The sequence below is a fragment of the Pocillopora damicornis genome, chromosome 6, assembly GCF_964200805.1.
Source record: "Pocillopora damicornis chromosome 6, jaPocDami1.2, whole genome shotgun sequence".
In the NCBI taxonomy this organism is placed as follows: Eukaryota; Metazoa; Cnidaria; class Anthozoa; order Scleractinia; family Pocilloporidae; genus Pocillopora; species Pocillopora damicornis.
This window is the reverse complement of record NC_142675.1, coordinates 20,174,065-20,195,333: the sequence shown is the minus strand read 5'-3', so window position 1 is coordinate 20,195,333 and position 21,269 is coordinate 20,174,065. Positions and strand designations below refer to the sequence as shown.

Here is a 21,269-nt window from a genome sequence, read left to right as displayed (position 1 = left end):
TATAATTCGAAGGCTGAGGTCTGGGTCTTTAATATCGTTCACACTCTTATTTACCGATAAACCGATAATGAAGCCGACGAGCACTCCCAAAATAATGAGAAGTATTGTGTTATGTTTCTTATAAATAAGATGATCCCACGTACTGTTTGCATTTTGTGTAATTCAGTGGAGGGTTAAATGAGTCAAGGCTCATTATGACTTAAGCCTGCATTTTATGGAGCAAGTGGTTGCCCTCTCAATTTGATATGTGATCCACTCCTCCTTCACAAATGCCAGGGTCGTTTAAGAGTGTCTTTTGGTCTATTATAAGTCTATCAATATTTAGCCAACATCTGTTGACTGCTTACATGAATAGTGTAAAGCTAATGACTGTAAAAAATCAAGTTACGAAAAAAAGAGGCTGGAATCCAAACTTCGTAGAAAATATGTATAAACTTGTTAAATGAACCACAATATTTGGCTATAAAAATGAAACCTCCGAATATTCGTAAAATTCCAAACAAAGGGGTAACAAATTTACGCGATCGAAAGCTCAAAAACAACTAACTAAAACTCGGCGAAAACAAACAAAAGGTACGCGAAAAATGTCCACGTCAGCTTCATATCAAACTTACGTTTAACATCTGCCTCTGTAGATTTTCGTGACATGTCACGCAGTCTGAGGTCAGTCAAAAACACGCTACTTTTCGAACATTTTCCTCTTTTTCGTGTATTTCATTTGAATTGCTATCTTTCTTACCTTCAGTTTCTAAAACTAACGTACATAAGCTTTCTATACCACTGTATTTGAAGGAAATCATTAAAATATTTCGTTCGGGTTTTTGAGACTTATGGTTAGCGATTCAGATATGTCGAAGAGGGGTTCACGCCACATGCAAGCAGTGGCCATGGAGTCTGGGACTATAACTCTAAAGCGCATGCCTAAAACTGGTCATTACCGCGAAATACGAAAAAAACAATGAATTTGGCGCAATTTGATGTATAATACATGAGATTTGGATATTGTTTGGGTTCGGGAAATGGGACTCGAAGTTTACGCACTGGTGATTTTTTCTTCGCTGGCTCTTCTCGCGGTGGCGGTAGATGCACAAAACGATTTCGGCGAAGAAACAAATGGTCCAAAAGGGGAAAAACTGCCTTGGTTTACCTACGAAATAAACAAGTAAGTAAAAATTGCGTTTATCGAAGTGTATTCCAACCTGTTTTTTTTTTCTTTTTAATTTTTTTCAATTTTTTTTCACCGAATTGATTTTTTTTTAATCAGCTATCTCATATATTCCCTGTCGAAGAAGTCTGATCAAGAGCCGAACGACGAAAGTGCTGATTCTGTGATTGTGGGAATCGTGGAAAAAATATTGAGGGAATCTGAGATTCGCGGAGTTGTTATAAATTCCAAAATTCTCAACGTCTTCAGGAAAAATATTTCTCTCCTCCATTCAGCGTTCAAGAAAGCGTCAAAAAGTGGGGTGAAAAGTATTAAGAAGCTTATTGATGCGTGGAAGGCAAAAAACCACTCCTTCAAAATTTTCTATCATGAGCTTGAAAACAACTCATTGATTGAGGAAAACCAACAGCTTCGTGGGCAGAAAAGGAAAGCTGAACTGGATTTAGTCGCAGAGCAGGCAAAGAGATTAAAAATTGAGCAGGAGTTTGAAGATGTTATTAGGGATTCGGAAAACAGAAAAGAACAATACAAACAAAAATTCAAAGATTTGCGAAAAAAGCAGCAAGAATGCAAAAAAAGGGACAAAGAGGTCCAAACAAAAGCAAACGTTTCACTGATTATACCAAACAACATCAGGCAAGATTAAGGCGAGGATTTAAAGAAGACTGCCACTCAGCACTGTCATTTTTAGGCCTCTACAATTTTATTGCCACCAAGGTTGAGGTATTTAATAATGACACTCAACAATATGAAACTATTTCATTGGTAGAAGAGGGAGAGTTACAACTATTGGAAACAGAGCCAAGAGAACTGACTGACAATGATATTGATGACATCAATATGTGGGTTTACTTGAAGGAAAAATTGAATATATCTAATGAAGCTTGGCATGAGTTGGCCATGAAGTGTAAAGACATGCCCACACACCTAGATAAACTAAATGCCAATTGGAATCTGAGAAGTACACCAGGGGAGGCAGAGGGAGTACAGATTTCTTTCAGGGAGAGTCTTGAGGAACAGATAAAAAGGCTGCAGAAAAATGGAGTATTGGACAAGGTTACTACTATTAAAGTAAAGCTCAGTGGTGATGGTACCAACATTGGGAAAAGGCTTAAACTTGAAAATGTCACATACACAATTTTGAATGAAAAGGATGCAGCAATGAATGAAAAAGGGAACTATGTTCTAGCAATAATTAAGACAACAGAGAACTATGACAATCTTAAAGAAAGCCTTGCTGATCTAAATAATGAAATGTCAAATTTAAAAGAAATTACTGTAAATAGTCATAAGTATAGCATTGAGTATTTTTTGGGAGGAGACTGGAAGTTTCTAGCCTGTGTTTGTGGTTCAGGGGCTGCTAATCAAAATTTCTCTTGTAGTTGGTGTAAGTGCCCAGGAAATGAAAGGTTTGACATCAGTTAAAAGTGGTCTATAACTGACAAATCTCTTGGGGCAAGAGATTTACAAGAAATAGGTAAGTATGCAAAATCTAAGCAATATAATTGTAAAACCAATCCATTATTTGATTTTATTCCTATTGACCATGTAATAATTGATACACTACATTTATTTTTGAGAATATCTGATAATTTAATTGAACTTCTGATCAGGGAACTTCGCAGGAAAGATGCCATTGACAAAGTATCTACTTTTTCAAATGGGTTTTGTCGAAATAAGTATAGACATATGGCTGGGTATGAGAAATTTGTAAAAGAACTTGGAATTAATTTTGAATGGAAAATTAATAGGGACAGCAAGAAGTTGGAGTACAGAGACCTTACTAGACCTGAAAAACTCTTGCTTTTCCAACATATTAATTTTCACTTACTATTACCAGAGTTTCATAATGTGGACAAGCTGCAAGCCCATTGGGGTAATTTCATAGATATTATGGGTGATCTTAAACTTAATTACACTACAGATGATGCTATCTCTAGCCTCAAGGACAAAATCAAAAAATGGTTTCAAAAATTCTTAGACCTTTACCAAGCAAAAGATGTAACACCATATATGCATTCTTTGTATGTTCATGTACCTGAATTTTTAAAGCTATACCAAAATTTAGCTTATTACACTCAGCAAGGTATGGAGAAGTACAACAACACTGTATCAAAGGACTACTTTCGATCATCTAATCATAGAGGGGTTTCTGCTCTAAAGCAACTTTTCTTGAAAAAACACAGAATACAGCTTTTGGAAGCTGCTGGTTTGGAAAGGGTGAAGGAAAGCTACAACTGTGGAAACTGTTCAACTTCTGGCCATACCATCAAAACATGTACTGCAAAATGCAGCAAATGCGATGCTCCCACTTTCTGTGCACATCTTGTTAAAATAGATGGTAAATGGAAGCCAAGATGTGATTTAATCAATCAGCAATGATATAATATATCAATGTATTAAAGGAGTGTATTACCCAAAAACTGTTAGTAGAAGTTGTGTAGAATAATTTGCTATGCCTGTGAAATGTTTCTTGTATACAGTATTCAAGGAGTCTTTTTCAAAAATGTTACTGCATTGATTACAACAGAATCACAGACTGAAATATATGGGTCATTTATAACCACATGTTTACATTTTATGAAGGTAATTCACATGCAAGTAAAATAATTCTTTGACATCAACTATCAAAATCAATAAACATGTGCTAAATCAAATATATTAATGATGGACCATATTTTTGTATCCACATCTGTTGCCATCTCCACGGACACATGTAAAAACGACTCGATGCCCGTCTTCGATTTCAGATCTCACGTATTTATCGCCAATTAATTCAAATTCCACTATGGGGTTTCTTTTTGTCAACCAAAATCTCACAGTCCCTGGTACAACATAAGCAAAATCGCCGTTTTCATTCATGATCCGCTCATTCCACTTTGTGCCGATATAACAATCCAGAGTTTCATTTGAAAGAATTTCATATATTAGTTTATTCCTCTGATATTTTTTGGATGAAATCCTGCCAAGACTTTTATAGAAAACATCGTCATCGACTTGAATTTCAATACGAACTTCTGGATCCTCTCTGCGCCCGGAGCACAACTTTCGGTTGATCTCCCTGTAAACGCGTTCATAAAAAGTTTGCTGGCGATCGCTGAAGGAATCATCGATTGGTTTTGACATCGGTTCCAATCGCATTACGGGCAAATTATGTTCATCGCAAGGCCTCCATTCGTCAAATTTCTCGCAGTACCCTTTGAAATGAATTTTGCCATGTTTTCTCGCTTTGTCGACCTATATTATCTCTACTGGATAAATATTCTTATCCGTAGTTTTTATTTTCTTGCATTGCTCGGTCTTAGCTTCTACGAATTCGTCAATAAATCTCTTCGGAGTCTTATGCTCCCGCTTCACTCTGTTGGCCGCCATTTTTAACATTGGCGCTCTTTGCATATTTAATTGCTCTGCGCATGTCAGGTGAGTAATACGGTGGCTTGGGACCAATTTAAGCAAATGTTCAGTTTTCTATGGGATAAGTTTGATATGCAACGTCAAGGTTAGAGTTTTTGGACGTGATTGGTTTTCAGTGTCTTTGATTAAATCTTTTTTTAGTCAATTCATTTGGGTCGCATAAGAGAGACGCAGTGTTTTCGTGAACACGTAGAGTTTGTGGAGGCTAAGTGGATCTCACGACTCATTTATTTCAGTTCACCCGCCAACCGTGACAAGCCATAAAAGATATTTTCGAAGGAAATGTTTCGGGCGTGAATAAATATCGATTCAGAGTGTCAATACACTTCGGGCCTTGTCTTAAAGACTAGAGTAGGGACGATTTCTATTTTAACTATCTTTTTTTCTTAATCTTTTGACAACTACTCACCGAAATGGAGGTGGCTTATGGTGGATATTTATACCGAGCTGCGAAGCGGTGAGGTGAATAGTTGTTTCTGAGTATATACTAAAACAATGAGATAATATATATATATATATATATATATATATATATAGAAAAAGGGTGATTTTAACTCATTTCAAGTTCCGGCATCGATTACAATATTTTTTTACAAATTACAATATATTCCTGCGTGCGTTGCTCGGTGAATAGCGAATCAGAGCGCGCCTTCAACGCTAGGCACTGTTTTAGTATACACATAATTAAACGATCTTATTGTTTAAGTGCGTCTGGAGACTGCGCCGGGCAATCTGTCGATCATCTCTCATCATGTGATGAATGGATTCTGAATCTGTCGGGTTAATCGCAGTCTTGAATCATAGATTTATTTTGTTTGATTCGTTGGTTTGCTTAAGACAATTAACTGGTTAAACTTATGCTGAGTGTTTTATGGTGCCCGGTTGGTTATACTACGGCCTTGCAAGGGCAATAACTGATAGACTGTTACTGGACAACAGGTAAGCTGATCGAGTTTTATTGCGAGGAGTGAACGACTTAATGGCTTTTATTGCATATTCCATTGTTTGTTTTTTGCCGTCATTGTAGTATTCAGTCAAATTGACTTTTTCCTCATAGAAGTGGGCAGATCCATGTCCAGACGAGTCCTGCCACATGATGATTCACTCTGTGGATCCTAGTTGTCGCTCGCAGAAACTTGGTATCCTCTCAATTATGCAATATACGGATATCTAGTTAGAGGCGGTGATAAAAATCCGCTTCTGCCGAATAAAAAGTGCTGTTTTACCAAAGTTGCATGCAGAACTCATCCTCTATTTTCCGAGTCCCTCGTAGTTAGCTGATATTACCAAACAATCTTTCCTTTCAGTTCGTTTCAAGTTGTGATTATTGCTATATGCGCAACCTGCGTGTTATCATCGGCCCTCGTTCCCAAGTACTGGCTCGCTTCCAAGCCCTGAATCGTGAGATATGTCCTTCCCAAGGTCCTCCTTGTCCTTGTCTCCATTTAGCTCGACATTCATCTTCTTCCCAAGATACCAAGGATGTTCCTTTATTCCTGGGATGTCAATCCTCTCCTTTTCTTCGCAAAGCATCTTTAAAATGAGGTGTCTGGCCTCCTCGGAAATTTTTCGCTTCTTTGGAAAAACGACAGTCTTAGATACCTGAACGAGAGACAAAAATAGAAACTGAAACGATGTCTATACGGAACCCATGTATGTACAGTTCTCACTTTAGTTTCGAAAGCAGTCTGTCAGTGGTGACATGCAGTCTCACACCTCCTTTTGATTGACCCCAACGACGATTCTCACAACAAAGTCGATAGAGCAATTTTCGATTATAAAAAATAATCCAGAATTGCGTTGCTTTTTCTTTGCTTCGCCTCGTGATTGGTCTAGAAAACTCACACCACCCACTCAATCAATCAGAAGCAAAATACAGCATGTTGATTTCCCCTTGCCTGCTTGTAGAAAATTCTTTCTGATATATCACCTCCTTATACTTACTTGCTCCATCAGCACCTTGAGATTTGAATCATCGTACGGTAATTTAGCACACAGCATTGTAAATAATACCACCCCTAAACTCCATACATCAGAGCGCGTTCCGTCGTAAGCAACGCCACGAAGAATTTCGGGTGGCGCGTACGCGTAGGATCCACAGAACGTCAAACTCAAACTTCGTTTTCCAGTATCATAATCGATGGGCACAGTCCTTGCAAAACCAAAATCTGTGAGTAATATATTTTTGTTGCGATCCAGCAAAATGTTCTCGCATTTCAGATCTCTGTGAACCACGTCCAAGTTATGGAGGTATTCTGAGGCACCGATTAACTGCCGAAAAAACGTACGAGCTTCATTTTCGCAAACCGGGCCGTTCGTTTTGATGTAGTCTAACAGGTCTCCCCCGTCGGCCATATCTATTACGAGATAGATCCGAGAGCTCGTTTCAATGGCTTCGTAAAGTCCGATGATGTTCGGATGCTTGAGTTTTTTCATGACAGCGATCTCGCGTGGTAAAAACTTGGTAATGTAGACTTGCGGCGCCTTTTTCTTCATGATGATCTTGATGGCAACTTGCCGCTTAAGCTTCTTGGAAAAAGCCACTTTAACAACCGCATAGGACCCTTTACCCAGCGAATCACCCAAGATATAGCCGTAATGAGCTAAAACCATACTGGTATCGTCAGATGGCTCTTCTTGCGGAGATTGGGGTAAGTCAATTGGCTGGGATCCTCGTTCAACCGGTTGTTTGGTGCAGTAGTTGTTGGAAGTGTCAATTTCCTCACCTTCAGAACCGCTGCCGTGGTTGTCGCAAGTGTCGTTTGCCTCGCCTTCGTCCGTTTCTACGTGATCTTTATCTTGTTTGGACGATGCCGACATGCGGCGAAAGTAGCGAAAAAATCGCTGCAGTTTGTCGAAATTTAGTTCAAAATTGTAGTCATCAGGTTAGAAGTACAACCGAATTGTTGCACTGAGGAGAATTAAGTAGGATATGTTGTTGTTCGATCTATGTAACGTTTTCCTCTCCAAAGAGGAGAATCCAGAGAAGTAATAATTTTCTTAATGATTAATTATGTTTTTAAGCGTCAAAACAATCGAATTAATTAATCAAATACACGCACGCGAGAGCCGAGAGGAATCACGGACGGCTTCCTAATGAGCCTGGTGGTTTGGTTTTTTGGCTTATAATTTTGAGTCTTGATCTTGGCTTGTACATTAACTTTAAAAATACTTCCTTCATTCATAAGTATTTCATTTATTCTTTCAATTATTTCTCGTGAAGTTATCAGTTTTGCAGAGTTAGGTTTATTTCTTTATGGTTAATAGTGTCACGCACTCCAGAGTGTTGCTTATTTTGGCTACATCGACAATTGTGGTATGTAGTGAATTTCGAGCGGTTTTCAGCTTCATTCTCATCAAGAAAAATGAGCTTGAAAAAAAAGAAAGAGGGAAAGAATAATCGAAAAAAAATCTTGAGCGCCCAACGTGGGGCTCGAACCCACGACCCTGAGATTAAGAGTCTCATGCTCTACCGACTGAGCTAGCCGGGCACTGCCTGACCTTCGAATGGCAAATTACTATAATTAAACTACTGGCTTTCATAGGTTTCTGAGTTCCTTTACAGATTACATTCAGAAGTTTTGCAATTACTTTTATTTCTGTTTGTGAATGCAAAGATATCATCACTCATTATGAACAAGTCAAAAGTTATTCATCTCATATGTTTTATTCTTGAGAACAAATTTTTCTCAATTTAAAGTTTTAGATTGCTAAATTACTTTATTGGCAGGCAAAATACACTACTGTTAGGATTAAGTTTTTCCTACATAAGACTCTTGTTAATCTTGTTTATCATTTGTAAATATATTTGATTGGACTACCCTCTTGTTGTGGTAACCTCCTTCTCAAAGATCAGTCTGTATCAGCACTTTTCTGCTGGCCAGTTAAAATATTTTATGTTGTATTCCTTTTCAGCAAAACACTTTGCAGCTGCTCCATCACATTCACAAACAGCTCTCTCACAAGTTCCTTCTTTATCAGCTGAGGTTTGTGAAGTAAGCAAAAAATAAATAAATAAATAAATAAAAAACTAGAAAACCTTAGTCATGATTAAAGCAGCACTGTACCCTCAGGAAACAATGAAACACTTATTGAACTATTCCACTATATGGTGATTTTTTTTTTGCCCACAGTGAAAACTTTATGAAACTTTTCCCAGTGCTGTTCTTGTCAATATTTCTTTCTAAATGCAGTGAACAACCCTTTCTTAGATTCCTAGAGACCAGGTTGGGATGTCATGAAATAAAATATCTCAGAACATAGGTTGTTATGCACTAAGCTGGAATTAACTTACCACAGCTTAAAGTGAAAGATATCTAACTACTTATCCTTAATTACTGCATTTGTAAAAACTCCTTTCCAAATGTAATGAAAATTCTGTATCATATTTTCTGTAAGATCTGAAGAAACTTTATGTCTAAAAACATAGGTTTTTACCCAATCAGAACTTACCACAGCCAGTGCAAGTATTGTCTCTAGTGTATATTCTCGTATAAACATCCAATGAGAAATAACATGAGTTTTGATTCTGTATATGGCCATAACATTCGTCATGAATTTTACAGCACCTAAAAATTGGTTAGAAATGGGTGTATTTATCATTAAATTCTATGAGTTAAGGTAGGGGGTTCCATTAATTCTTTAAATGTTGGAGCCTATTAATTAGCTTCAGTGGTGAAAAACATCTTTCTTGCATTTCAAAAGTCAAAGATTTTCTCACCAGTGACATTTGCCACTTTAATATACAATGGCAGACATCAAAATAAACACAAAGTTTTGCAAGACAATGTTATTAAGTTGATTTGGGCCTAAGAAAATCTTGTAACTCCCTCCGATAATAAAGCCATAATGTTGAATTATGGGGCCGTTTTTTGATCCAGTATTGCAAATCCTGAACTGTACACATCTAAGGTTTTCAACAATCACCCTTACGTTAGAGACTGGTTTGATTTTCCATCCACACTACTTCTAGGTATATCATCCAAGAGTCAAGTAACTCTGTTTAACCCCTTAACTCCCAAGATCTCATTGGTAATTCTCCCCACTGTCTGCCAAATGATTCTCATCATGTTAGTTTGGATAATTTGGTATTGAATCAATTAGTAATCACACAATTGATATTTTTCTTTATTCTTATCACTTGTCTGTGTGATATTGTTTAGATAAAGTAAGGAGAAATCCTGCTTTGGTCACTCCTGGGAGTTTAGGGGTTAAAAGAAAGTTTGATGGGTATTGTAAATTTGAATAGCTCATAGAGGGAGTGAGGTGGCTGCTTGGTGTGATGTGACCAATCAACAGCTACAAAGGACACCAAACAAACAACAAATATAAGCTCTCTTCTGAGATAAAATTATGCTATTGATTGACAGTTTGACGATACCCGAGTTTACGTTTTATTAGGTATTAATTTTTACAGATGTTTTTGCTGTGGTGAAACTTGCCTGTCAGTAGCATCTGCGGGCTTCCCTTTTCCTCCGTAACCACAGTAACAACCATAATCAATGTAATCTGCAGATGTTCTCGAGGTTGCACAAGTTATCATGTTATGGAATTGCACAAGGTTTCTCTGGGTGAGTACAAGGTTATCTGTAAATTACAAAATACGTATTTGTTATTTACAGGGCGGGAGGTCCGAGTGGAAAAAAAACTGTGCATGAAGTCTTGAACAACGCCTTTAGCCAAAGGTAATTATTGTTTTCTAAAGCATCTCAGCGGGCCGGAATCTTTAAAAACTCCTCGGATCTGATTCGATAATCGTGCGGTTCGTCCGGATAACCGGTTCAGCTTGTTACTATACGGATCCGGAATTGTTTCCGTGCAATTCCCGGCTAAGCAGAAAAAAAATCGGCTGATAAGTTAAATAAATTGTTGTGGAGCTAGAAGAAAGTACACTATTCTTATCGCTTTGGTCTGGAGGCCAGGCGATCTCAAGATTAAGGCGCCATCTTGAACGGGTTTACCAACTCGCTTCTATTTGATGGGAGGGGCCTCGTACCCATTTAGTGGCCAAAACGTACAGTTAGATCAGTAAAAGGTAATTTTTGCATTGAGACCACAAAATACATTAACATCGAATTCAAACAGATGAGCTACTATAACATACATTACAATGGGTATTTCAATTAGCTTTATTCATCCTTTCGTTTGACCAAGCCTATTATCAAACTGTTGTTTTGTTCACTGTTGCAACTGGTTTATGACACTCCCTGGCCCTGAAAGCGTCCCACAGATACCTTTTTAGATTGTCGCATGCACTTTCCGACAACCTGCAAACAGCTGTTTACATTAAACATCATCACCAGCATCGCTAAGATAATCAAAGTTAAGACTGGAGAAGTCTAATTAGTATCACCAAATAGTGCCATTAGTATCACTAATGGCACTATTTTTCGTTTTCTTTTATTTGACCTTACCTTTTATAATTTTTAGAGCATCCTGCAAAAGAAGGCGAGGTGCCAGTCAGTAATCACAAATTTCAAAGTGAAAATATCTTGTATTAATTACGTGTTTGAAAGTTAAGATCCCCCGCGTTAGGAAGAAAGCGGCTTACCCCGAACATGTTGTAATTATGAAAAATTGAGCTAAGAAATGCCTTTAGGATATCTTAACGTTTCTTTATTTTTACGTTCTCAAGGAAGGAAAACTGTGCTCTGTAAACCACATAACTTTCATCTTCGCCAGAAAGCAACCAAACCTTTCAGAAATTGTTTGACTGCAAATGTTATAGAAAATCAGCAACATGCGCCTCCATTTTGAATCTTGCTTAGCAGCATGCAGCTGATCGCTTAATGTTAAGTTTGGCTCAATCCTCACTTTCCATTTCTTGGCAATTTCTCTGAACCTATAGCTAGCCTTTCAAAATTTGTCAGCAAATTCGACATACGCAGCCATTTTGAATCATGCTCAGCAACATGCAGCTGATTGCTTAATTCCTACTTCCCACCCCCTTGGCGATCTCTTTAATTGAACCATTTTGAATCTTTGTTTAGTAGGCATTCTTGTTTCAAACTGTTATAATTATTTTTCTTTCCCTTTTTAATTTTTTTTGTCTTAATTTGATTCCGCCGATAACCGGAGTAGCAGGTAGAAGTAGCTGTATGTGAATCGTGCGTTGATTTAGATGCGCTGTTAGGTTTCTGAGTTTCGTTTTTGTCAAATTCGGGTTTTCGTAGTCAATTTCTTAGCACAGATGTGTGGGCTAATTTTTAGACAAACATGTTACCGGCTCTGAAGTCTCGAACCATGCCAGGAAGAAAATTGTCAAACACATTTTAGTGACGGGGAAAAATTATAGTTCTCTTAACCGCGCATTTGTAATGGCACCCTTAACAGTTTCGCAAGTGTAGTTTTAACGCATTGCGTTAACCTACCTTGCGAGATGGAAAAGCGAACACATCGGCCAAAATAATCATCGTTACCAGAAATACTTCCTTCATCTTTCTAATTGTCTGTTCAGGAAAATAATAGTTTGGCGACTTTGTTTAAGCCTTGGCATGTGTGTGGCAAAGTTAAGAACAAAATAGAAATTTATTCCTGAAGTAAAAATAGTTCATTACCTATAATGAGAATCTCAAGGAAACACATTCATCCGCCCCAGGAATCCCAAGTGACTCATTCTTAGTAGGAGGTAAATCAATTCTAAGAGTATTCAGAGTGTTTCAATAAAAAAAAAAAAACGTTCATCTGCAGAGCAGTGAGATTTCCGGCGGCAGGGATCACATTAAAAAATGGGCTTTCTCTCATTCATCATTAGTTATGAGACACTACAATACATCTTTGGATTTTGCTCCCAAGAGCAAATTAAAGTCCATGCCCATTCTCTATTTTCACAGGATGTTGGATGTCTTTCACTGTCGTTGTTTTGAGCAAGTTAATTTTCTATCAAGAGGAACTTTGCATAAAAATATGATTCCATCGTCGCGACAACAACAATAATGGCTTGCTCATACTTCATGGGACAATAGGAAAACATATCTTTGTTTCTTCGGTTGGATACAAAGGCTTCACGTTCATTTTAGTTAAATATTGATATTAAAACAGAAATGCGAACAAAAATGAATAGTACCTGACTGGATGATTTCGTAACTCTTCCCCTGCTGATGCTGCTGCAGAGTGGACGCCTGCACTCAATTTATATTTTTGCTCATTCATGTTTTAATGACTCTTACGCAGATGTTTGAGGCTGATGGATTTCAGGCGTTTAGTTACCGAGGGCACTTAATTAACGGTCCTTCTAAGTGATCTGAATTTCTGGAAGAGTTGCTTAAGATCAGACTAGTTTGATTCTGCTTAACAAACATAATTTGTAAAAACATCATTTATTTATTTTAAATTTTTGATGGTTAACAGTATTGTGAGGAGGTCTAAATAACACCAGTCCTTATTTTTTTATAACAGTTTTATTAAACAAATGAAGCCACAGTGACTGCCAGCACTCAAGCTCGTGAAAATGTTGAGTTGACAATTAATTAAAGAGTATAACATCTTTTATACTCGTGCGTTTGATGTCTTTCGCCAAAGAATTGTGTCATGACAATCACGTTTTCCGCTCAAAATACTGCTAGGTAGCAGAAGTCTGCCTGGAATATGTAACCAAAGTTTCTTCTGACAGGAACCAGCAGAGAGCGAAAAAGGCGCTATTAGATTTAAAAAACAAACTTTTTCTTGATTTTATCGCTAACACTCCTTCTGCCTTAACTAAGACTTAAAAAAGGAGAAGTTTTTCGTAGCGGCAGATCAAAAAAGTTTTTGCTTTCGGTCCAACCATGAAACGTAAAGAACCCACACACTTGCCATCGCCTTTTCCGCTCAAAATTTTGCTAGGCAGTAGAAGTCTGCTCGGAGCATGTGTCAACTATCCCTTGACTGGGTCCAACAGAGTAGAAATGGCTCCTCAGGATCTGCCAAACAAGCCTTTCGTGTGTCAATTGACCACTTCTTCACTTCTTAAGCCTAAACTTCGACATAACAAAAGAGCCATTTCTTTGGTCCAAACACGAATCGCAAGAAACTCTCCCGCTTGCTCCACGTATGATCATTATGGTAATTCTACACATAACTTATAAATGCAGAAAAATCTATCAATATCTATTTATATCTATTTCAGTTAGAAGATGAGACAAAATAGTCTGTCCTTATTAAAGAAAAATAACCATTTTTCACTCCTTCGTCTTAAATAACCACCTCGAAGCGGCCTTCTCTCAATAGCCCCCTTTTTCGATCATCTACACTGGCCGAAAAAACGGTGGCGGTCACGAGCCATGCCTTCCTTTTTTACGTGTGCTTTAAGTGATCTTACTAAACAGCCTTCTTAACTTTAACTTGCCTTCAGCAAGCAAGATTTGTTTAAGTGCCATCCTCGCTGTGAGGCCTTCGACTTCCCGTCGAAAAAGAGTTTTCTCTTATGTTTTGCACATTAAAATTAAGAATTTAAACCATGAAAAATAGTCCAAATTCTGAATTTTGCGCCCCCCTTTGCAGAAAGGAGAGTCAGTTCATTTGTGCGTCCTACAAAATATGTCTGTAATAACTGGAATACCAAATTTTATTCTTTGATTTTGATCTTCTTCATGAATGCTCTGATATGCTTTCTTAAGCCCAATTTACGCCTGCATTTTGAGAATTCTTTCTTACAAATTGGTGAATTTTTGATACGCGAATTAAGGTCTAAAAGAGGGGTCTCCTCTGATCACGCTGATATGAATAAGATTTCAGGTAAAGTTTTCAAATTTAAAATTTCATCTTAAAACTTGTAGCAATAGAGAATTCCGTGAGCTCTATAACTGCAGTCGAAACGCACTCGATAAAAACTATGCAATTTTCACTTTTAATCGATGTCCACACTAGTGGTGTAGCCCAAAAAAATCAAAATTGGCTCGTGGCGACGATCGTTTCTATACACCAGGAGCGGCTTCGTCTTTTTAGTTCCCTTTTATCAGAGCTATAAGCAGCTCCTTTTCTTGCTTTCTCGACATTTCATTTTACTGTCGACCTTTAAGTACCAATCTAATGAGGACGACGATAAGATTTATGCTAAAACCATAAAGATTTTATCTAGCCAACTGCCACGACAGTTTTAAATTGAGTATTTACTTTACTATCACGGTTCATTGCCAATCTACGTATTTGCAAGTTTCATTTTGAAAGCGCGCCAGTTGTTCCTCTCAGCCCAGTTGCTGCGGTTTGCTCAGAAGGCAGATGAGGCTATCTCACGGATAAATCGCTATCCAACAGATTAATGTTAAAATACACACTGCGCTATCTACCGAACAGAGATTTATCCAGTGGATAATGGTACCCATCCCTCGAACAACCGGAGCGTGGGCCTTTAGTGAGTCGAGAAAATGTCTACATTACACAGTTGGGAATAATGTAATTCGGTACAGAGTTGCGCTGGTTTGAGATACTGGACCGTTACTTCAACAAGATTAAAGGGAAGTATACCCAATGAACATTTTATCAACCGGCGTTCTGTGATTTTTCCACATTTCATTTCCAGTTTTGCGATAACCTTGCATGTAATTGTTTTTGATTGTTTAACATGAAAATCCTTTGCCTAAGAAAGAAAGGGTATATGTTATCTGTCTGATATGATTTCTTATCTTCAACATCTAAAAGCTACTTATTCAACAAGGCAATCACAAAGTTTTCATTGCCTGAACCAGAACGGAGTGCCAAAATACCGTTTGTATTGAATCTTTAGTTGCGGGTGCTTTGACAAAAAAACTACCTTGAAGTATTTACACATAGTTCCCCTTGAATTTTTATAATGAAAGCCATTGTCCATAAGGAACAGAGTCTGAGTGGCCTGAACAATAAGTCTCTTATCATTGCGTCAAATGATTTGTCATGAACAGATACCTCCATACTTGGTAAGGGTGTTAAAGATAATATGCTCATTGCTCGCTCGAGCTCATACAGTCTTTTTTTTCAGCCTCATCAGAGGTAAGTTTCTATGAAGTCCAATGCGTTCAATTTAATTGAATCTTTAAATGTTAACGAGATTTTAGATCTGCAATGCTTATTTCACGGTCGGTTTGATTACCGCTTTACGATGAAAGTGTAACGGCATATTCAGCCGTACTATTAAAAATAATGCAACATTACCACACATAGTTACCGCTTTTTTGACAAAAATAGTCTTTGTTCAGAAGAACAAGGGAGTTGGAACAGGGAATAGGTTGCCTATTTCTTATCTTCAATATCTCTTCAACAAAGCTGCTTCTACGATTGGTACAAAAATTTGGATTATTACAAGATACTCGAGTTAAACACTTAAGGCTTGCACGATGTCAGAGAGGCTCCTATATTAGATAAAGGGTGTGGTCGATAAGACATTTCATATACTAATAAAAGGAACAATAACAATATCGCTGACGACAACAAATATTATGGCAACAATTTCACAATAATAAAAATAATAATAACAATAAAATTAATAAAGTAACAATAATGATAACAACTATTGTGGTTTTAGAGCATAAATAGCCGGGAGCATCTTCTATAGTGCTCAATTGTTAAGCTTATCATCATTATTATTATGATAATTGAAATGCCAGTAGAAGTCCGGAGTGCTTTCTTAAACGATTCAATCATTTAGAAATGGTATAATGTATCCAGCTCTCGATAAGTTCCTTTGCTTTCGCTGAAGCTTTTCAACGCACGTAAATTTTCCAAAAATCACCGGCAGTTTTGCCACTTCCGCCATCATCACAATGCCTAGTACCATCCGGGCTGGTATGCCAGTGTTGTGCGTGGTAAACAAAAGCAGGGTAAATATACAACCTATCCTGATCTCGACTATGTCCCCATTTTCCAACTTTGTACGTTCCATTTTCCCATCCCCACTGATGACACTGTCTTGACAAAATCGAGTTGTCATTATCCATTCTGACAAAGGAGCCACAAGCATCTGGTTGGACGTCCGTCTGACCGCTGAAGTACTGAACTACAGCCTCCCCAGTGCTGTTAGCTGCTGTGGCCACATGGAATATATGGCCCGAATGCTTACTGCAGTGGAATCGTATTTGAGTGAATCTCAAGTGTGATCTCAACTCCTTCACGGCACCTTTTGTGAGCACCATCTGACTGGTGTTAATACCACGGTATGATGGCACTACAGTCATCTGATTTGGGGCAGCGGTGTCAAAGACAATGCTCGATATAAGAAGCCAGCCCCCTAAAATGAAAACAAAAATTAAAACTACGTGCGTCGAGACAGTTCCTGGAAAATTTATAAAAACGTCAATTAAAATGCTGGAAATAGGAAGGCAGCCTCTAGAAAATGAAGCCCTGGTAAAATTTGAAAAAAAACGAATTAATTGTTTATTTCTGTCCCTTGGCTATACAGTTTCGCTTTGAAATCGTTTCCATGCAACGGGAAAGTATGTTTTGCTTTCAAAACAGGTTTCCCTCGGTGACCAAAAGGACAGTACACAACTATTCCCCTTGCTGTACTAATCTCTTAGTTATACATGCTTCCCATCTTCTATATAAACCTTGCCTTACTCCCGATTTTCCCCGCTCCATCGAAGTTGAGGGCACGGTTTAGCTTTAGCAGGATGGAGCTTATTTGAGCTTACCTCCGTCAGTAGTCATGTCGCAGAAGACCTTTAGAGCGTTCCCATTCTTTTCGGAATCGACCCAGTATTCCCCGTCTGTTTTAAAGTGTCCTGCGTTTCGGATTTCTTTGCAAGACAAAGCAGGATGATGGGAGTACAAGCCCTCTGAGAAAGAAAATTTATATAATTATGTTATTCAGTTTTATGCTTTGCGGTGTATTCCTAATTTAGAAGTACACACCAAAAACACGCTGTTGCTACTCACTGTGGTCTGGTTGACATCGTTCACCATTGTATCCTGGGTGACACAGTCTGCTCTTTCTTTGTCTTTTCTTATCACTGGAAATGTCGACACAGGAAACCTGTGTGTGTGGAAGTTGAGTAAGTTACACCAAAAGACCATATTCTTTTCCTGTTGTTTAAGGAAAACGCTCGACAGAAGGGAGGATCCAACGATTTATATCTGCTCAAAAACAAGATTTGTCTTGTGGACAGACACAAGTTAAAATGACGCAAAGGTGTGAGGATATAAAACCAAGGGTTGATTTTATCGCAGGCGGAGCACTCTCAGGAGTAATTTTCTTCCGAAAGACTTCAGTAACAGGTTAAGGTTACCGTTAATCGAATATTTGTGTTCTTAAACTTTATGTTATGTCAGCTTTTCAACTTCAGTTGTCGAGTCGATCGACGCAAAATTCGTTGGATTGCTGAGTTTATCATTGCTATCTGTGTTGTATTTTGAGTCATGATAAGATTGCACTAAGCTCTAGATCTGAGCACTGCTGGGTCAGTACACATCGAATTCCTTCCTTAACCCTTTAACTACCAGAGGCGATTAACGAGTAACTTCTCTCTTCAATATCCATTCACTATCCAGCAAACAGGTAATGAGAATACTCAAATGTATCAGGTAGAAGTTGTTATTTTGATCTAACACCAAATTCTTGTAGCTTATTTACAAGGAAATGTGTGGCAGCTAGAAAGGAAAATTAACAATCAGATCTTGGGAGTTAAAGGGTTAAATAAAACAGCTTTGGTCAGAGTTCGCCTCCCTACGAAAAAAAGCCCTCTCGCTCTCTTGTGTGATTATTCAGAGTGTTTTATAACATAGCTAGTAAATTTGTCTCATCAAATTCTATTGCGCGAGCGTGCTTCATATTCCTATTGTGCACGCTCATGACGTCAGCAAACAAATCCCTCGCGAAAAATATTTTTCCGTCGGGTTGAAAATGGTATAAAACAATTGGTTCATACATCAGCTGTGCGTTCATCGAGATATGAAGCACTTGGGAAGTTTGGAGAGCACTCAAGAAGCTAGAGTTGCTCTCGGCTACGCCTCGAGCAACTCTTACGCATCTTTCGTGCTCTCCAAACTTCCCGCGTGCTTCATATCTCGATGAACGCACGCTGACGTATGAACCAATTTCTAATTATTGTTGTCTTTTTCAGCTTATATTTTTCAATACCCTTCAAAGTGATGATAATAAGAATAGAGTTTCTGTTCTTGGGCAAAAATATGTTTTGAGCCCTTTTAGATCACGGCAAAAAAACAAGCGTTCACCGTACGGAAAACGAAGGTTGAATTTACGGAAAACGTGGCAATTTACTATCGTTTACCTGTGTTTTGCCTACGGAAAATCCGACGTTTTCTGCGCGTTTTCGCATCGGTGAATCCCAGTATTCGTTCCATTATTCGGTAGTTTTCCTTTGCGGTAAATGCAGGTAAACAATTCATTTTCCGGCATTAACCGCTCGGTTAACACATGGCAAACAGCGTGTTTTCCTTTCGTTCATTGGCATTTTCCGAGTGAACAACAACGTATTCACCGGAGTTAACAGCTGAAAACACGCATTTTCCGGGAAGGTTAATGTGTGTAAATACGGGAAAACATAATATTTTCCAGAGTTTGCAGTTCGTATAACGCATAGAAAATGCCATGTTTTCTTTTGTTCGCAACCATTTTACGCCCGGTGAACGAAATGTTCACAAGAATTATCCAGTCGAAAGCATGCATTTTCCAACGTTTAACGTTTAAGCCTAGCTCGGGCAAAAAGACTCTAGGTTTATATCTGCGAAAATATAGACCTCATTATTTTATTAATAGCTCTCCTTCTGCTTTTCAACAATTTCAAGTGTTTCCTCTTTGCATAAAAACACCTGCCGTTTCTGACAGCAGAGCATGAATGGCAAATCGTGTTCATCAAGGAGAGGTTTTATTCCATATCAAACGATCTGTTCAATTCAATTTGCCAGAACAATTTACCTTTCATATTATCAACTTCAAACTGATCATCAGAATTACCTGGAAGTGAATTGTCTCGGCGAAGGGGACGTGGGATCTCGAAGAACATAATTTTGTAAAAATGAAATGAAATGTTTTGAATTTCAATAAAAAGTTTCCTTTGATTTGTCGCTTCAGGAGGGGGTTCCTTCATACTCTGCTCGTAAGGTTATAGTTACAAAATAGGCCGAGAATTCAGAATTTAAAGGGTATAGAAAAAGGAAAGAGAGATTTTCAAAGGGCTCTTGAAAGGAAGAAAGGATGACTCATCTCAATTTACCCAGCAGTTCTTTGCGTTGAAATTGTGTCTCCAAGCAAGTTTAGAAGCTAATGTTGCGATCTCTTGAACTTTAGCTGATCGAAGAAATATTCTGCATAAATTATTTTCAACCCTAGTTTAATAATAGTTTTAATTTTACCAATATTTAAGGGCAAATTACATTGGTTATTTACGGGATTGATTATCTGAAGTGAGCTTAGAAAAAAATTTCATTGTCAAATAATGTTTTTGACAAACGTGATGGAAATGATATGCGGTACGCACAATGTAAATATCGAGCTTAATATCGGTGTATCTGCTCTGGTTGGAGTTTCAAAACGGAGAGCGCAAGCTAATGAGCTAAGAGACTGATAAAAACTCCACACCTACTCCTCTTAACAACCCAGAAACTCCCGGTGTCATCGTGGGTGGAATTAAGTTTGTCAAACCAACTCAGCATATTGTGAAACTTAATTTTAAAATCTTTTTTAAAATAACTTACCTGAACAAAGCCATGATATGTGGAACTATTCTCCACTCTAAAGTCCTGTGGCATGGTCTGTCGATTTTGGCTGTTAAGTTCACAGAAATTCGTTTTGTTCCCATTGCGACGTATATTAATCGACTTGCAACCCTTTTCGCCGATGCACCTCAGCCGACACTCAAATTCATCGATGTTAAGAACAGAGTCGATGACATGACCAAGTAAAACACGGTCTAAAGAAAGAGTAAGACTGATTTGTGAAACGAAAATAGAAAAGAAAATTACATCACATATTTCTAGAACGTACTAGCTGTAGTTTCAAATACGTTTCCACAGTAGTCGGCCGAACTTTCCGATACAGCAAAGATAGCTAAGATTACCAAAAGCGCGTAAAAAGACATCAAGAAAATATGTGTCGCTCGCTGCACGGTCATCCCGATTGTTATGAAAAAAAGTGCGTGCATACACTTGCGCATTCATGCAACATTTATTAAGGTACTCATTATCAGTCGCAAATCGACAGCTAGGCCCATTTACTGGTAATTTACTTAAACGTTGAGCTCAGTTTATTACATGTTAAGGGTTTGGCTTCTCATCATCCGGTAATAATTTTGAATTTAGTATGAAAAAACGATGTGAAGTTCACATTTCGAAGAGTGGTAGCGTGGTACAATGCGTGGTTCAATGCGTATATAAAGGTTTAAGTTTGCACAGTTGCACTTGGCCACCAAGTATTACATAAATTTCTCATCCCTGATGGTGCCGTTGATCGGCGAAAGCTTGGATTTTAGATTTTACTTTTTAAACAGCAGTTTGAGGCCTCATTAGAACAGTTTTATATTTTTAATTATGCTGCTAAAGGACAACATGAACAGATTATCCTTTCTCTGTTAGAGTAAAACAATTGCTGAGGCATCGTGTTGTTGTTTTCTTCGAATTGGCCTTTGCCTGTTGACTTTCTAAAGAAATTGTAATGCTGTGACGGCGGGAAGGGGGGGGGGGGGGTAATATGAGATGGTCTTATCTAATGAGTTGATTATTTAAGTTGGCCACCTTAAAGAGTTTGTGAAGCTCACATTTCAAGCGACTACCCTTCGTCAAAGCG

General features: G+C 38.0%; 4 protein-coding genes and 1 non-coding gene across 6 annotated transcripts; 1 reads left to right on the top strand and 4 right to left on the bottom strand.

Annotated features, from left to right (window-relative positions):
- Positions 1-591: 591 nt before the first annotated feature.
- LOC149044353 (uncharacterized) lies at positions 592-4,552 on the top strand. Its single transcript, XM_089208719.1, has 2 exons — positions 592-1,162; positions 1,265-4,552. Exons 1-2 carry the CDS (start codon positions 1,020-1,022, stop codon positions 1,809-1,811), a joined length of 690 nt encoding a protein of 229 aa, XP_089064845.1. The 5' UTR covers positions 592-1,019; the 3' UTR covers positions 1,812-4,552.
- Positions 4,553-5,382: 830 nt separating this feature from the next.
- On the bottom strand, positions 5,383-7,572 carry LOC113675357 (testis-specific serine/threonine-protein kinase 3). The gene is made up of 2 exons (XM_027191925.2): positions 6,524-7,572; positions 5,383-6,181 (listed from the first exon to the last, which is right to left on the bottom strand). Exons 1-2 carry the CDS (start codon positions 7,397-7,399, stop codon positions 5,933-5,935), a joined length of 1,125 nt encoding a protein of 374 aa, XP_027047726.2. The 5' UTR covers positions 7,400-7,572; the 3' UTR covers positions 5,383-5,932.
- Positions 7,573-7,997: 425 nt separating this feature from the next.
- Trnak-cuu (transfer RNA lysine (anticodon CUU)) lies at positions 7,998-8,070 on the bottom strand. Its single transcript has one exon. It is a non-coding gene; the product is annotated as a tRNA-Lys (tRNA).
- Positions 8,071-8,227: 157 nt separating this feature from the next.
- On the bottom strand, positions 8,228-12,761 carry LOC113675259 (basic phospholipase A2). 2 transcript variants are annotated; one of them, XM_089208899.1, is made up of 6 exons: positions 12,645-12,761; positions 11,950-12,027; positions 10,993-11,014; positions 10,021-10,165; positions 9,032-9,147; positions 8,228-8,560 (listed from the first exon to the last, which is right to left on the bottom strand). In XM_089208899.1, exons 2-6 carry the CDS (start codon positions 12,013-12,015, stop codon positions 8,442-8,444), a joined length of 468 nt encoding a protein of 155 aa, XP_089065025.1. In that variant the 5' UTR covers positions 12,016-12,027; positions 12,645-12,761; the 3' UTR covers positions 8,228-8,441. The 2 variants fall into 2 exon arrangements, with proteins under 2 accessions (XP_089065025.1, XP_027047608.2); XM_027191807.2 differs by lacking the exon at positions 12,645-12,761 and having other exon boundaries at positions 11,950-12,153.
- Positions 12,762-14,652: 1,891 nt separating this feature from the next.
- LOC113675350 (uncharacterized) lies at positions 14,653-20,749 on the bottom strand. Its single transcript, XM_027191917.2, has 5 exons — positions 20,472-20,749; positions 20,183-20,397; positions 17,405-17,501; positions 17,161-17,304; positions 14,653-16,757 (listed from the first exon to the last, which is right to left on the bottom strand). The coding sequence occupies exons 1-5, from the start codon at positions 20,638-20,640 to the stop codon at positions 16,234-16,236; spliced, it is 1,149 nt and encodes a 382-aa protein (XP_027047718.2). The 5' UTR covers positions 20,641-20,749; the 3' UTR covers positions 14,653-16,233.
- Between the last annotated feature and the right edge of the window lie 520 nt (positions 20,750-21,269).

Bases quoted from the DNA above. Each gene is read 5' to 3' on its own strand.
- LOC149044353 (XM_089208719.1), top strand. From the start codon at position 1,020: ATGGGACTCGAAGTTTACGCACTGGTGATTTTTTCTTCGCTGGCTCTT. The intron at 1,163-1,264 runs GTAAGTAAAAAT...TTTTTTAATCAG, and splicing joins TTTACCTACGAAATAAACAA to CTATCTCATATATTCCCTGT.
- LOC113675357 (XM_027191925.2), bottom strand. From the start codon at position 7,399: ATGTCGGCATCGTCCAAACAAGATAAAGATCACGTAGAAACGGACGAA. The intron at 6,182-6,523 runs GTAAGTATAAGG...TCTCTCGTTCAG, and splicing joins TCAAGGTGCTGATGGAGCAA to GTATCTAAGACTGTCGTTTT.
- LOC113675259 (XM_089208899.1), bottom strand. From the start codon at position 12,015: ATGAAGGAAGTATTTCTGGTAACGATGATTATTTTGGCCGATGTGTTC. The intron at 11,015-11,949 runs GTAGGTTAACGC...CTTCTTTTGCAG, and splicing joins TCGCTTTTCCATCTCGCAAG to GATGCTCTAAAAATTATAAA. The intron at 8,561-9,031 runs GTAAGTTCTGAT...CACAAACCTCAG, and splicing joins CAATACTTGCACTGGCTGTG to CTGATAAAGAAGGAACTTGT.
- LOC113675350 (XM_027191917.2), bottom strand. From the start codon at position 20,640: ATGCGCAAGTGTATGCACGCACTTTTTTTCATAACAATCGGGATGACC. The intron at 20,398-20,471 runs GTACGTTCTAGA...CTCTTTCTTTAG, and splicing joins CGTATTTGAAACTACAGCTA to ACCGTGTTTTACTTGGTCAT. The intron at 16,758-17,160 runs GTAAGCTCAAAT...TTTTCATTTTAG, and splicing joins CGACATGACTACTGACGGAG to GGGGCTGGCTTCTTATATCG.